Source organism: Numida meleagris, chromosome 6, assembly GCF_002078875.1.
Source record: "Numida meleagris isolate 19003 breed g44 Domestic line chromosome 6, NumMel1.0, whole genome shotgun sequence".
Taxonomy (NCBI): Eukaryota; Metazoa; Chordata; class Aves; order Galliformes; family Numididae; genus Numida; species Numida meleagris.
This window is the reverse complement of record NC_034414.1, coordinates 10,368,000-10,385,216: the sequence shown is the minus strand read 5'-3', so window position 1 is coordinate 10,385,216 and position 17,217 is coordinate 10,368,000. Positions and strand designations below refer to the sequence as shown.

At 42.6% G+C, this 17,217-nt stretch overlaps 1 protein-coding gene across 1 annotated transcript in view; it reads left to right on the top strand.

Moving 5' to 3' along the window:
* The window catches only part of TUB (tubby bipartite transcription factor), a gene marked incomplete at its 5' end in the record, with an annotated part of 61,482 nt that continues 44,265 nt past the window's right edge, over positions 1-17,217 (top strand). The window contains 1 exon segment of the mRNA XM_021403770.1: positions 1-237. Within this exon segment, the coding sequence (XP_021259445.1) occupies positions 200-237 (38 nt within the window).

Sequence of the window (17,217 nt, the reverse complement as noted above, 5' to 3'; positions counted from 1 at the left end):
GCCGCCCCCTCCCCATGCAGCCCGGCCCGCCGCGGGGAGCCCTCCCCGGGGGGATGTTTCCGCGGCCGCCGCCGGGATAAGCGGCGCCCGTCCGCCCCCGCCTCGGACGGAGGATGCTGCCCGCGCCGCGCCGGGCTCCGACTCGGGCAGCGGCGGCCGACAACCGCTCCTCGGCTCCGGGCAGCGTCGCCGGGGAGAGATGACTTCAAGGCACCAGGCGGACTGGATCCCCTACAGGTAGGGGCAGCACCCACGGCCGGGAGGGTCCCGCGGGGCAGCCGCTCCGGGGCTGCCGCGCGAGGGAGGGCGGGCCCGGTCCCGCCTCCCAACTCGGGGCCGGTCCGCGCCGCCAAGTTTGGGGCCGCTCCCGGGGGAAAGAACCGCGGGCGGGCAGCGCCCCGCCGCCGGGAGCGCCGCGCTCGTTCCGAGGCCGTAGGGCGGCCGGCGGGGCCGGGCACGGCGGGGCCGCGCGGCCCCCCGAGCGGCCGTGGCGAGCGGCGGGATCGCCATGGCAGCGCCCGGCGGGCGGCCGCCATTGGCTCCGTCGTTGCCATAAGCTACCGGAGCCGCCGCGGCCGCTGCCCGCGAGCCCCGTGCGTCAGCGGGAGCCGGCCCGGGAGGGAGCAGCGCTGCGCCCGCCCGAGCGCTCGTTGCTGGAGTAGGGGTAGCTCGGTCCTGGGCGAGGACAGGGGCCGGGGGTGCTGAGCTCGGAGCGGGGATCTGTGCGGTGAAACCCCGAGTGCTGTTCGGGCTGACCGCGTTACGGCTTCGTTGTTAGAGTTGGAGTCTTCTTCTCAAACTACTGGAAAAAGAAGCGTGCGTGCTTTAAAAAGGTGTCCTGCTTAACACGGCACGGCGTGCTTGCTTCATTCATTTCATTGTAAAATGAAATTTTCACGTTGCCCATGTGAGTGCAGGAACGTACAGCGATTTAGTTATTTGTTTTAGAGAGTCGTGAGTTCAAAAATACTTACACTGTGCGCTTCGTGCTAAAGGCAGCTGTTCTGTGGGTCCATTTGCCCCACTGTTAAGTGGCAGTATTCCTAGCGAAGGTGTGCCACTGTCAGCACAACGTAACGCACATAAATCACTCCCTGAATCGGAACGAAAAAATTAAACCTTGGTTGCCCAAGTGGTGGTGGTCTGTTGGTTTAATTTGTGCTCGCCATCCTTCTAATCAGCAGAGGAATGGGAAAGAAAGAAACGGATTGCAGAGAACACGAGAATATTGACGCTTGCTCCAGCAGCTGTTTCAGAGCCCACGTTTTAAAAAGATGTAAGGAATTGGCGATAAGCTTCAAAAATGACTAGCTGATGATTTCTGATGCAATTTGAAGCCGATGTAATGAAGGCAAAAATATCACAAGAAAAGCTGCTCCTGGCTCTTCCCATAACTGTTCCCCTGTCCTCCCACCGTACCCAAGGTTCTTGCAGAGGCTGTGGCCAAAAAGTTCCCTCAGGGGTTTTGTAGCAATGGCCTTGAAGAAGGAAATAGAGCATCTTTTTTCTTTGCACACTGTGCAATTGAAGAAGCCAGCAGAGTAGATACAGTAGATATTCAGAGAAACAGTGATGTGATGACGCTCACTTCTTTTCTAATGTAATGTTCTTCACAAATGCTGAGCGTATGCTTATGGCTAGCAACTGCTAAAAGCTTCCCAAATCATAGGGCAAACAAGACACCCTCCTGCTCTGAGGCCGCCTGCTTTAGACTTCTGCCATCATTTGCGCTCTCCCAAAGGAGTTAACTCATTTTTTTGGTTTACAGGGAGCTAACTCCAGAGTTCCAAGTAGGTCTTGGCCAGTCTTGTGGAATGTGCTCGTTTAAAATATCTTCCAGGATCCCCAAAATGCATTCATCCGGGCAATGGGAGTCTCTGAATGCGTATATGGCTGACATCACGTTTGAGAAAGGTATTATTAGTAAAGTAGGTCAAAATACCACTTTGTGGAAGTGAAATGTGCGGTGTGAGGGAGCAGCCAGGTGTGCGCCTCTTGGAATACTTCATTCATGCAACCCACCTGCATGTCCAGAACTCACAGAACAGATTACACTTCTGTCCTTAACATGCTGAGAACATTTTAGGTGAATTAACAAAATATATTGACCAATTCCTTCAGTGTCAGTGCTGGCTTTTTCACGCTGAGGTGATGAAAGGTTTATTTTATTTGTGGAACAAAGGTTGTGGTTTGGGCACTTTGCCCTATATGCCTTTTCTTCTCCTTCTTTTCTGTATCCTGCTTTTGAAACACTAATAGTCGTGGGATGAGGAGATTTGAATTTGCTGATGTTGTGAAATACAATTGAGAAATGAGTTTTAAAAGTCATTATATTGTACTTATTTTCGCAAAACTCTTTCATAGATACAAATTCCAGCATAGAATTAAGCCCTTGCTTGTATGAAGCATTTTTATTTTATGCTGGTGTGCCTTGGACAAGCCCGTGCATTCCGCAGAGTACTAGTTAACCCCTTTTAACTAGTAACTAGTTAAAAGGGGCTGTTGCCTTCTGAGGTGAAAGCATCCATACACTCAGAATAAGGTCCTAGCCCCTATTATTGTAGGTATTATTTGTTCTTATGTTCTAACCTGCTTCTGTCTTTGGGGCTGGCACCCCGAGCACGAGGCTCTGGGTAAAGCTGAGCACGCAGCAGATGTGTGCGGTGGTACAGTACATCCTCAAATGTATAGGGTGATAGTAGTAATAAACATGATTTCACTCGTGACTTTTATTGTGCTCATTTTCTTTGTAGCTTTTATGAATTCACTCTGAAGTTTTAAGCTTGTGCTTAGAAATTGAAGCTACAGAGAGTCGCTACTTATTTATTTGCAAGATGAGGGATTGCAGTTGGATGGGAACTGTGTTGGAGCGGAGCTGTGCTGTAAATTCATGAATCATGGCAATTAGAGCAGCTAAGAAGATTTCTGAAAGCGTAATGTGTAAACAAGTTCTGGAACAGGGATGTGCTTGAAGACGAAGGGTTCCCCACGCTTGTTGCTATGCGTTTATTTGGTATAATATCTACCTTACGGTATCAGTACTCTGAGGGCAGCAGTAGAGGTGAGGTGCTCACCCCCTCTGCAAGGTGCAGTTTGTGATTGCAAGCGTATCGCAATGCAGGCAAGCTCGCTCTCAGCTGCCTCCCGTGGGGAATGGCATTGATAATTTATGAGGGCTGCTTTTTCTAAAGAAAAGGGTACAGAGAGCATGTGTCTGCTCTGCTCTGAATTAGGCTGTCTTGTCTCAAGTTTTTGCAGTGTATAAAATTAGCCTAGTTGTGTGCTGTTAAGACGCTTAAGTCAAAGCTCGCTCCTACTGGGGGTCTGTGCTCTCATCTAGGGTGTAACCGTTATACTGCACGGAGCCTCCAGCTGAGATCAAAGCCCCGTTAGGCCCAGAGTCAAGGGAAGGAGCTGTACAAGCACGTCATCAGTGGCAATTGCTACCATGAAGCTGATAGCCGAAATCAACCGGGCAGAAAAGAGAGGAGAGGAACATAAAGTATCAGTTCGTTTTTGCTAGCGAGGGAAATAAAAAGACCAATGGAAGTTGTGGGGAATTGGCTTAAGTGGAAATGGGACACGGCTCAAGGGAGATCAGCGCCTGAGCTGGGAGGAAAACAGTCATCCTGTGCTTTGCAGTGTGCCAAGGGTGGATTTAAGTTGGAGGGTGAGGCTGAGGGGGCTTTTTTGCCTCTCACAGGGTGTGCTTTGCGCCGTATGATGGACACTGGCTCCGCAGCTGTCCTAGAATACTTTGACCTCTGGCTACCTTTACAGTATCAATATCCAGACTGAGAGTAAAACTCATTTTGTAACAGGCCAATGGGCCTCTGGTAGTGACAATCATTTGCAGATTTCTGGCAGTGACAATCATTTGCAAGCCATCTGTGCCAGATTTGGATCACAGACGGAAAATGGCAATGAAATGTTATATCTCTTCTTGCAGCTCCCCGAGTCAGACGATTTTGACTCTTATGCCTGAGGCTTTTTGGACTTCCCTTAAAGATGCTTGCATTTAGACATGTAAGCAGCAGCTTTTCTGGAAGATGGCGCTTTCCATTAGTAACTAAAAATTGCCGTTCCAGAGAGCTGGATTCTTTTCACACTTCCTCCTCATTGCGCTTCCCCTCATACTGATGACTTATTTTCCAATTCATTTTCTTCTTTCTGTTGTTTCTCTCTATGAACAAACTTCTTGCCATTTTTCCCCACATCTTGTTGTTCTTGCTTCTTTGTTTCCTTTCCTTTTTTTCAGTTTCAGCTTATTCATGACAATAGAATTCTGTCTTGCCGGCTATATGGTACCTACAGGAGATCTTCTCTCTAAATGTCTTCTCTTTAACTTGTTGCTGTGTGGTATATGGTGGTCAGTAATTGGGATTATGAAATGGTCTGTCTCATGCAAATGGATGGCTGTGGGGAGCTGAAGAAATGTTCTCTCACCTTTTGCAGCCTCTTCTATGACACAGTGGCAGGATAAAACCAGCAAGTCCAGAGGACTCTCAGCTGAGAATATAGCATCTCTCTGGGCTCTGCTATCTTTTGTATCTTGCTAATAGGCAAATGTACAGCAAGAGAGTCTTCATTCTGAAGAATTTTCAGTGTAGAAGACAGGTGCAAGGGAAGGACACAATGCACGTGCAGAAAGACTGTGGTGACTGTTGACATACTTACTGCTTTCATTTTTCTTGTAGATGTATGATCATCAGCTTCTTTTGTCTGTTCTGATCTTAAGAAAATAGGAAGGAAGAGAATAGTGACTTAAGTAGATAAAGCTCTCCCAGAGAAGGCTATATAGAGCATGCGAAGGTCGCTGCTTCTACCAGCACAAGAACTGTGCGGGTCTTGGATGCTGACTCTGACAACTGAAGTGACCAGATCGTTCTTTCATGAAGTTGAGTTCTATCTTGAGTTCTTAGGTGTTTACCCAAATTTAGTCTTGAACTGCAGATTTCAGTGGAAATCTCGTGGTTCCTATTGAGATGCGTGTTAACGCAACTCTGAATACTTTAGTTCATAATTAATATAACTCATTTGACATAGGTAATGAAACCACAGCATGAAGATTTTAGTGGTAATTTTAATTGTAATCATAGTTCTAACAACCTGCAGGTGAGAAATTACAAGGTGAGGAAATACCTTGATTAACGTCAAATGACGACTAAGTTGGAAATTGTATCTGCAAGTGAAATACAGTATTTGATCCGTGTTTAGGGAAAGGAAAAAACAGGTTTGTCTTTCAGATTTGCTATCGATTTGAAAGCAAAATGAATGAAGCTGAACGCTGTGTTTCCACAAATGGTATCTGTGCTGCAGCAAGAAGTGTAAGGAAGATTGGTCTCAGTTTTTTCTAGAGTAATTTGTTGCTAATACATACTAATAGTATAGAAGCATTTTCACTTGACTACAGTAACAAAAAATATACTGCAAGGTGTTTCAATTCTCTCTTCTGCAAATTTGGGGAAAACGTTGGATGTACTGTAGAATTTAACAGATAACTTGTCTGGATGATGACTTGAACTAACTGCTCAGGTTGGGTCGAGTAGCAAGTGAAAAACTAAGACGCTCAGTGTACCTTGGAATACATCCCACCAATTTTGGCTGATATAAATTCCAAGACTCAAGCCGGGAGAATGAATTTCCTTTAAATAAGCTTTTCCAGACCTAGGGATAGTGTGAACTCTTACATGCCTGTCTCAAATTTTAGCTTAGGTATGTGGAGAAATAATACATCTTTTGGGGCAGTGCATCCGTAGAGCAGTGTTAGGTAACGTTAAAGATGTCTGTGCGCACCAGTGAGTCAGAAGCTGACAACTGATTATTCAGAGATCCTGAATTTTAAATCACTTTACTAGCTGTGGCTGCAGATTTAAAAAGTGAAGTACAGGGTTTTAGAGAGAGTCGTGCTTGCCCTAGAATAACACTAGCTTTGTTTTGTTGCTTGTCCTTAAAGTAGAGCTCGGATGCATTTGCACATCATGAAATCTGTGCAAAGATTTAGACATGGAGAACTCTGTAGCTTTGGTTGGTGGAGAATTGGTTAAATTCTTTCCTTCCGTATTTGATCGCTGTGGCATGTCCATGCTGCATACTGCAGTGCAGTAGAGAGGCACTTGTGCAAGCTGCATGTGAGCTGACACGGATATTGAAAGCCATACGACGTCAAACATGCAGAAGGGATTTACTCCTTTGAGGAACGAGGCAGTTCCATCTGTGATGAGCTATGGATTACTGTAAACTGTTTCCAGGATGTGTGTTAGGCTGTTTACAGCTAGTTCAGTATCTATCACAACAGAGTTCACAATGTAGACGTAACTGTTAATTTAAAACTGATTGGTTGTTTTCATGTGAAAATGTTAATTTTTGACTCCAAAGAGCTCTAGTCACCTTATCATTCGCTATCTAATCTAGCTCTGGCTTTCCAGATTATGAAGTTAATTCTTCTTGGGTATATCAACTATAGTTATATTAATTGCAGAATAGTCTATTAATAGTCAGAGAAACTGAGCCTCCAAATCAGTGCCAAAAAAGGTGTAATATCATGACGTTGCTTCATGTTTGAGACATCCTGGAAGATGGTTTTTAAATCTTAGCTACTAAATGATACAGAGTAGTACTCTGGCACTATTGACACAGAAAAGTTGGCTTACCTACTCTGGCTTGAATATCCCTCACAAATTTAAAGATCAACAAAAAACCAGCACAGGAGAAATTAAAATGAGGTAAATGGTTCTTCCATTCTCCCTTCTTTCCCTTTTTCCTTCTGGTTTTGATTCTGATTTTGCTTCACTTTTTGCTGTGTATTCGTTTAAAACTCAATTTGTGAGGCTTTGCAAAATAGAGATTTTTCTGAATAGCACTGGAAGGGAAAAAGAGTTTTCCCATTCTGTTCATCCTGCATCAGAGCGATTTCCAATATTAATTTATTGGAAACATGTGATATCAATGTTTGCATTGCCTGGAGGGTTGGATGTGCAAGTTCAAGTCCCTGATGGGGGTGTTTCTTTCATTAGGAATGGATTTCTAATGCCTCTGGATGAGGGCCTGGACTTTCAGGTTTCTTCTTGCCATGCTCCTTTCATTTTTTGTCTCAGAAATTTTACCCTGAAACTCTGGAGGTCATCGAGTTTACAAGATTTAGATTTGGTAAATTGACATTAATCTTTCAAAGACTTCTGGCCAAAAACCTACTGAATTCTGGAGTTGCTATGAAAGGTTTTATTGCTTAGAAAATTGGAAGTAAAATTAATAAGTTATAATTTCGGAAAGCCGTGATTTCACTGAACTAATACAAACAATAACAAAACTCAAAGGACCTAGTAAGGCAACTAAGGTTCTTTGGAGATGACCGCTCAGTTGCAGGACTCTGATTCAGCAACTGCTGAATTCCACTAAACTGTAAACATTTTGAAATAGAAGAGTTATGTTTTAGCATTAGGCTGTTGTAGGCTTACAAGGGATAGAGAGTCATACTACATGGTAAGTGCTGAAGAGTTTATGGCTGGATTTTTGTGAGTGCTGAGGTCACTCTGATTCTCTGCTCCTTTTATTTCCTAATCTCTAGCCTCCTTGAAAATCTGCAGTTTCTGTTGAAAATGCTTAATGTGGTGGAGAGAGAGGAGAGGAGAACAGGCAAACAGCATAAAACACGTTGCAGTTTTTATGCGTTATTTGGCAAGAGCAACTCATTCCCATCTGAAAAAGTTAAGTTTAAGATGCAGTAGAGACCTAGAAGTTTTCACTGCTTTATGCAATGGATTGTAAATATACCCAATGAACAGTGGTAGGAGCCCTCAAACTAATTCTCTGTGCACTGGAATGAAAATTCAGCTCAAGGATTTTAGTTGACAGCCAGCTCTGGGATATTGCATTTGCTATGGTCAAGCACTTGGATTAATGGTGCTAAACATCACTGCATATTGCAATAAATAGTAATTAGAAGGATGAAGTTGTGTAGGATTTTGCTTTTCACTTTCTACCTGATGCCTCCTATGTATTTTTTCATCAGAATGGATGTGATATTGTTTCCTTATTCTTTCTATTTTCACTCCACTGAAGTAGGTCTGTAATGAACAATGATTGATTTACTGTTAATCATCCCCGAGTTGATTATTTTGTTAAATGAAAAGCATTGTTTTCTTTTTACATCACAGCATGCATACCTCTGTATTCTAGTGATACTCAGTCCTTAAGGAAGTGTATTCATCTTGTTTCTGCATTTTTTCCCCCTTTTCTACCTGGATATTGGGTCTGCAGTGTTGTCTCTTGTGGACTGTCAACTATCTGGCACTATTTTTGGGGAGGGCCACGTATGTGCCGCTGGGATAGTGCTCGGACGTGGTATGGGGTGAGTTAAATTTGTCAGAAAGCCAGTGGCAGTATTTCCTTATAATCTTCCCTATCTTTTAAAATTATCTTCTAATAATCATAAAGCAGATAAATATGTCAGGTCTGTTCTCCCATTCAGGAGCTGCCACCGTACTCATTTCTGGAAGAGATTTTAGGTTCAAGCGGAGGTCCTTCTGTCAGCACACAGACACAGGGGAGAGCAGACGTTCTCTGGGGAGCTGCACGGTTTGCAAACTTGCATAGCTTCAGCCATGCAGACAAGCAGTCACTGATTGCCACCCTGGTTGCTGTTGTTGTGGGGCTTGTACACACAGTGTTCTCCCGGTTTGCTGCAGGTAAAGATAACAGCGTGTGTAGTGGTAGCAGTACAGTGCTACCCCTGAATGGCAAACGCTTCTGAAGGGTCACGTAGAGGAAGCCGTTGCTGCCTGTGCATTTCTGGCTTGCTTGCGCCAGCCAGCTTTTGTTCTGTAATTCCTGGGCTGGACTATACATCATCCTGTTCCAGTTTGGGCTAGACCCTGAAAACCGGAAGAGGTGGAGCCATCTGCATCTGACAGAACGAAGCTGAATGAGGTTTGATGGGTGATCCTGCAAGCTGAAATGGCTCACCCTACAACCTTTTATCCTCCAAAAAATACAATCTCCAGTTATGAATGAAAAACGTGCAAGTAAGAGTAATCACATGCTACCTTGATTAAACATTTTCGTGCAGTGGGCAAGTAGTGTTCCATCAAGAAACCAGGAGGTATACCTTCGTATGTATTTGAGAGGAGCTGAAAAGTACTGATTAGACCCGAAGGGAAGTCTTTTTTTCACTTGCTTATTTATTTATTTGTGGTCTGATATCTAAAATCATCCTTTCTGCCTTACTGAAATGCATTTAGAAATATCTTCCCACAGTGTCAGAAGTGGTTTAATTACATCTGATACAATTAAAAGGGCCTCTCCAGCTATGCCAGATATAGCTTCCCCTATCTCAGAGAGCACGTGCTTGCTTATTCTTCCCACTGTTGCCACCTCTTGCTGGCCCGTACCCAGTGGGTTTTGGTGTGGCTGTGGCTTGTGAGCTCAGTGTGACAGTGCCTCAGCAAGCCGGGTGCATCGTGACAGGTGCTGTAGTAATCCCCCTGTCCCATGTCTGCCTTCACAGGCTGCATTTTGGATCTCATTCTGGAACACGGTACAAAGGCAGAGGTATGTTACCTGTGTTACAGATGGGAATGCTGCATCTAGAGCAGAAGTCTGGCTTTTCCAGGATGAGAGATCAGCAGCAAGATCAGGGGAGGAATTATATTTCGTTTATCTTCTGCTTCCTTCTTGCTTCTAGAACAGATTATCCTTTTTATTGCTTTCGTTCCTGTCCAAGTGAGGATTATGAGAACTGTGCATGTGTAGACAAGGAAAGAAATGCTGGATATTTTCTTGATGCTGCGTTTGGGTTGGAAGGAGTCTTCTGCATCCACCAGCTGGTCCAAGGATCAACACGGCTTCTGAAGGCAGGATTACTCTAGCTGTCATTCATAATGTCCCTGTGTGTGAGTTCTCATTACTCTACTAATTCTGTTGAGTTGAGGCTGTTTAAAGTCTTTGCCTCTACTTAGCCGCCATCCTTTTCACAACACCTGCTGGACATGGTGCTTTTGTAGGCTATGCCCCTCTTTAATTTCAGTTGAAATTAATCAGCTGGAGGAAAAAAAAATACAGGCGTGATGAATGCGTGTCTTACTTCCTTAAGAAAGGAGACAAAATCTTGATGGACAGATAGAGAGTTGGCAGTGAAAGAGTTTGAAGTTTGAATGCTCTTGTCAACTTTTATTACAGAACCACTGTGGAATGAGAATTCTTCCTAAAACTTCCAGAGATGCACTTGCTTGCTGCTTTCTGCCTTTGTGCCAAACGTAGCGTTCAAGATCCATTTTTCACAGGAGACGGGAGAAAACCTAGATACTTCTCGAACAAGTGCATGTTTTGAATGCAGTTCTACTCGGATAGTGTGATTTGCTTCCTCTTCTAGAAATTGGCAACAAATCTGATAGTCACATATTTCTGTCACGTTTTACACACGGTAGAGTTGAACGTGTTGCCTGTGAGGGAGTCAGCAGGCTGAGCGGCGTGTTTGCTTACAAGGCTCTGTGTGGTGCTTCAGTCCCCGGGGAAGATTGCTTTTGTTCTAATTGTTGCTAACAGGCATTATAGCGGGTGAAGTGGAATAATTCAAACGGCAACTTCGGTCACATGTTAATGAATGTGTATATGAAAAGGATGGTGAAAAGCCCTTGCCTGCAATGCTTTGAAGTTGATGTCATAGCACCTGAGCATCTTTGTTCAACACAAACCCCTCCATGTCTTATTCTTCCATCGCTTGCTTTCAACAGGTTACACGCAAGCGTAAAGCAGCCCGGGTGTGTATGTTTTATTGTCGTTTTGGTATCCGCAAAAAATACCGTGAGACTTTTCTGTTCTGTTTGTCAACATCGTCTTTCGTAATCGGTTAATCTGATCCACTTTGGCTGCAATCTGTTTAGTTACACAAAACCAAAGATGGTTTATCTCTGGGCTTTTTAAATGACACACTGGAGCAAATGCAATTATGCTTGTTTCCTTTGTTGAAAAGCGGAAAGCACAAAATCCAATACCTGTAGTATCTTGAATTACCTCAGGACCTGTTTCTGTCACGCTTTAACAAATTTGCTACAATGAGCAAGGCTTATAGACCTGATCTCTCTCTACAGTTACACTGTTGCTAAGATTACAAGTAGAGATGGTTCTATACGGATTTCTTTTTAATTAAAATATTTGGGCTGGGAAACACTTTGCACTTATTCTAAATGTGTAGAAAATGCCATTTGCAAAAACCCCGATTCTGATTATTCTTTTATCTTGGAGCAAGATGTAAACACTTAAGAAACAGTATTTGTTATGGTATAATTGAGTACTGAAACTTTGCTTAAGGTCTGTTTTCTGAATCCACAGGTTGATATTCAATGTAGGACTATTATTCATCTTTCATTAAAAAATAAAAAACAACAACAACTGAATCAACATCAGAGGGAGTAAGAAACAAGAAAACCCAAACACAGTGACACCCCATCTTCTGCATATCTGAACTAGGCTTTAAAAAGGAGAGTTTCTTTGTGCTGTGTAGTAAGAAAAAAATCAGTAGGTTTTCCTACGTTAATTTCTGGCTAATAAACTTAGCTGTCTTTCTCTTGTTTCATAATATAATATGACAAGACAAGAAGGAGACAAGGGGAACAATTTTTGTCAAACTGGTAAATGAACTGTAATGTTTTCAGTATCTGTATTTAGCATGAAAACACCCATTAAAACTGCAGATTTTGCTCTCCATTTTGTTTCTAGGAGCTGACAAATGTACAATTTGCAGCACTGTGTAATTATAATCTGATTCTGGAGAACTGTAATTTCTACCAGTATCTAGAAATATAACGAGCGTGAGTTTTCAATATACTGTGTGTGGGGATTGATGGCACGACCTTAAGGAGAATTATGCTGCTTCATTCCTTGGATATCATGCTGATATTGTTTCCGTTGCATTTTTGACAGGTGAAATTTCTCTGACAATCTGTACTGTTATAGGACTGACAAAGTGTGCCGGTGGTTTATGTGATAGTTCCTCCTTGATTTATTAAAAAAAAAAAAAAAAACAAAAAAAACCCCACAAACCTAGATTTGATTCACCCTTTAAAATCAAATTATTTTGCAATTTCTTATTTTAAGGAAATGCTAACTCTTTTTACATTAAAATATATGTGCAAATCTTGGAAACAAGCAGAAAAAAACATCTTGCTCATTTTCTTTCCCTCCCCCTCATTCTTGGTTTCTAACTGGTGGAACTGATGAATATTTGACATGCAGCTTACAAAACAAAGATAAAAGTGAACAATTGCTTATCAGCCATTTTTTGGTGTTCAGAATTTTGCATACTACAAGCGAGCATTCCTTTTGCAAATATGAGCATCCTTAGCCGTTTGAGCAGTCCACTGTCTCCAACAGCAATGTTTATGCCCAGCAGTAACGAGTTTTCTCAGTCCATACAGTATCAGAACTCTGAAACTTAGTTAAGCAATGTGCATGTATGAGACACTATTTTCAGTTGTTTTCAAATATAGTGAAAATAATGATCTGGAGTCTGAAATATATTGCATGGGGGGACCAATGGAAAGCCTCATACAGTAACACTCAGACTAACTTTCTACCACAGCCTGTCCCACAGTTCTCATTTTTTGCTGGTAGCACATGTCCTCACGTGTGTCATATGAGTTACAGCGCAAAGTTTTTTGTCTTGAAAGATTGCTGTCCAGCTATGAAAGAATCCAATATTTGAGTCATTCAAGTGAATGATGGTAGTTTTCCAAACTGTCTTAAAAAGACTGGTAATTTTCTAGATTTTTATATATATTTAGATGTCTACTAACTATTGGAATTTTCTGAATGGACAAATACTGTTTTAGGTTGTACTTTTGCCACCAAGTTTTGATAAATCATCCGGTAGAGTTGAACAAGAAGAACTCAGGCTTGCTTTTGCTTCCTAATTTTGTTCTCTTCAGTGCTCTTTCTTAGGTGCCTCAGCATTCTTGGATTTAACAAAAATGGTCACAGAGTACAGTCAGTACTCTTCTGATTCATAGTGAAGATGGAAATAAAGAAAACGTTACTCCAGGAGCAAATATTCGATCTATTTAAAATTTATCTAAATCGTTTGAAGTATTTAAAGCTGATCTGCCGAACTAGGTATGTGAATTCACTGTAGTGACTGCAGTTAAAATTTATGAAAATCAAAGATGTTGTCTCGGAAGATCGTGGAACAGATCCTTCTGAAAGCAGTGTTGCACACATGCAAGACAAGGAGGTGATCCGAGAGCACGGCTTGACCTAGTTCAGATCACGCTTGAGTAATCTAGTGGCCTTCTGTGCTGGAGCGATAGTACTGATCAACAAGGGAAGACTGACCGATGTCATCTACCTGGACTTCTGTGAGACCTTTGACTTGGTCCCATACCACACCCTTATCTCTAAATTAGACAGAGATTGATTTGAAGGCTGAACTATTTAGTGGATATTGAATTGGCAGGATGGCTGCAGCCAGAGGGTTGTGCTCAGTGGTTCTCTGTCCGGGTGGAGGCCAGTGACAAGTGGCATCCCCCTGGGTTCCATCGTGGGGCTGGTGCTCATTAACATCTTTGTCAGTGATCTAGATAGCGGTATTGAGTGCACACTCAGCAGGTTTGCTGGTGACACGAAGCTGAGTCATTGTAGTTGTGTCACGGAGTTGTCTGTAGATCTATCTGTGTCTGTGACAGGGTGATAGCAGGCCCACTGGCCCAAAAAAGGGGAAGGGGCTGGGGCGGGGGGGGAAGGGTTGACAGTTCACGGGCCGGTTTGGCCTAGTTCTGTGACTAATGGGTCAGGGGACCCACGTGTGGATCCGTGGGTCCACACCCTGGGAAAGGGAAAAGCGGGAAGAGTAGAGAGATGGGCCTAAAAACAGAACGATGACAACAGTCTGAGGAGGAAAGTTAATTTACTAAATATGATATCGGAATGCAAGATAATACAATATTATACAATATAATTGGAATTGAGGCTAATAAATCAAATAAAATGAGAGAGAGAGAGAGAGTGTGTCTGAAACTGAAGGCCTTATTCTAAAACTGAAGACAAAACAGCTGGGGAACACAGTCACTGCCAGGCAGTGAAAAGAAGGAATCTTGTGACTTACGAGGAGTTTTATCTTTCCCTCTGAAGGCAAAGTCCTCTGGGGTATGTAGTTCTTCTCTTCTGAGAACCAGGTACCCAGAAAATTAGCAGTTCACCGTACTGGAGCATTAGCTCTTTAACTCCCAGTGCTTTACATGATGTGGAATACTGATAACAAAAATCACAAACCCATGGCAAGTTGATATGATAGAAGGAAGAGATGCCATCCAGAGGGTCCTGGACAAGCTTGAGAAGTGAGCCCACATGAATCAAATAAGGCTCAACAATGCCAAGTACAATGTGTTGCACTTGGGCTGGGGCAATCCGAGACATCAGTGCAGACTGCGAGAAGAACTCATTGAGTACAGGGCTGTGGAGAAGGACTTGGGGGTTCTAGTGGGTGAAAAGCTTGATGTGGGCCAGCAGTGTGCTTGCCATTTGGAAGACCAACCATATCCTGGACTGCATCAAAAGAGGGGTGTCCAGCAGGGAGAAGGAGGTGATTGTCCCCCTCTGCTCTTTCCTCCTGAGGCCAGGCCTGGGGCTTCCAGTACAAGAAAGACATGGAGCTTTTAGAGTGGGTCCGGAGGAGGCCGTGAAGATGATCAAAGGGCTGGAGCACCTCTCCTATGAAGACAGGCTGTGGGAGCTGAGCTTGTTCAGTCTGGGGAAGAGAAGTCTCAGGGGAGAACTCATTGCAGCCTTCCACTGCTTAAAGGGGGCTTATTTAAAAAAAAAAATTAAACATGGAGAGTGGCTCTTTCTCACAATAGCTATAGGACAGAGGGGAAATGGTTAAATAAATGGCTTAAATAAAGTATGGTCACATTAATATGGGCTATGATAGCATAAGTTTTTTTAGGGATGGGAAAATGTGCTATTTGTTACTTTTTCTAATGTGCTCGGTGATATAATATTCTATGTAGTATTAATAGTTGTTACACTTTTCTCTCATTTATTTTCTCTCTGTAAATACCTTTGCTAGAAAATACTGATAAACTGACACAGGCTGAAATGTGCGTGTGGTACTTCAGTTCCCTTGATTGATAATTATGCAGAGAAATGAAAACAATCACTTCAAGTTACAAAAGGAAAAAAGGTCGGTGTGACTCAGAATAATGTATACTTTTCTCCTCCTCCCACAGAGAACAGTTTGTAATGGAGGCAGTTTCATCGACTGTGTGTTAGAGCTCTCCCAACAGTTGTCTGACTTCTGTTGCCGCCTTTCTGATTCTGCCTTCTCCTGACACAGCCCATTGATGTAACGGTAGCTTGAGAAGGAGTTACTTGCTATGGAAAAAGGTGAAAGGCATATCTGGTGCCTGATGGCTAAAGTTGTGGAACACAATTTCTTAATAATCTCAAAGACCAAAAAATCTAATGAGGGACACGTGTTTTGTTGACTGCACTGTTGTTGAACAGTTTTCCTTCCTGTATTTTTAGTAATTCCAACGACTGTCTGGTTATCTTGCAGGCAGGATGTTATTCTGAGCCCCTTCCAGTTCTCCAAGAATAAAAATTCCCGAGTGGAGGGCAAAAACATGGGTTGGACTCTCAAGCTTAATTCATGTCTGCTGTACTGATGAACCTCCTCGTATGAATGTCAATCTTTGAATGGTTTCCAGTACGCTGGTTCGTGTAGCAGACATTAGAAAAGATTAAATGTTACATTTCTTTTGAAATTGTCTTTATAATGTCAATAGCATTCAGTGTTTTAGACGGAAGTGAATACTTCTGTTTCATTTAGAATTATTAAAAAAAAGGGTGGATGGGTGGGGGAGAATAGTCCACACTCTCAATCTTATTACTATGTGTTTGTTTTGTTTTTCCTAAGATTGCAGTAATACCTGAAAGACCATTAGAAAAAAAGAGTCTTCCTTTGTGGAAGCACTGTGTATGTGCACAGTAGAAAACAGTTATCTGTCTCCAGTAGTTCTTCATTATAGCTGAAAATCCCAGTCTATAAAGGGTTTATACACATGCATCTTTTCATGCCGTGAGAAATTAATGGCAACACTTTCATGAGACTGAACTAACATGGTTCAGGATCAGGGCTCAAATATGTGGATCAGGCTGTACTGAATACCCTCATCTGCATAGACTGCTGTTAGAAATAATGAGTTCATTTTCACTATTGTGTACAAAACCTAAGCCAAGTGGTGCTCGGTACTCTTGCCAGCCAATGATATCTTACAAATCTTGAAATATGTATGTACTCAGGCACCAGGATCTGACAAACACATTCTTCCACTGGAAAAGTGATCCAATTTTGGCAGGCTTTCCTATTTCTGTTGAACTACAGAGAATGAACTCAAACCTAAATGAAAAAAGAAAACCAAAACCTGCTTTCTACAGTTCCAGCAAGAAAAATCCTAGATTGGATTATAAAGATAGTAGTGTGTGGGGAATAAGTGACAAAATATTTTGTCTCAGGGTTAGTATTTAATCCTAAAATTGCACGTATTCCCTTAGAAACTCTATTCTATAGAAACTGTTACACCACCTGTAACAAGGAAAAAGAAGCTTGGCTGTTTCAGTCCACTAAACACTTTGTATAAGAGCTGTAGTTCTTACTACCTTTGTCTTCAGTTTTGACTGTTAGTGCAGCTAAGAGTGACTAGCTTATCTCTTTCCCCTTCGCATTTTCAATAAATTGATAGTTTAGTTTTACTGTTCCTGTAGGAATCTAATAAATACATCCGTATCTTGTTCTTGTCCTATATGCATAGGTAGGCAGTGAGCTATTTTAGGGAGCTGCTGCGTTAATGAATTGCCTCAGATACCTCATTCTGCAGCAGGGTATTGGATCTGCATATTTGTGCCTGTGTTTACTTGCGTACTGCACAAAGTTCTTACTGCACCCTGCAGAACGTGGTTGAGATTGTTGTTTTTTTCATTAGGCACTTCAGGAGCTAGTATTTATATTAAAGGTCTGCATTGCTTTAGTTACTGTGCCTGCAATGCTTCATTTTTTGTATCAGGAAGCTGTTTCCAAGGGGTATTAGGACTTGTTAATCTGTTTTTACAGGTTTCTTGAAATGTTATATACTCTTTGATGTAAAGTAGGTTCAGAATGCTACCAGCTGGACAGAAATACTGTTCATGGAACAGGCATAAAAGAGAGAGAGAAAGGAGCTAGCAGTC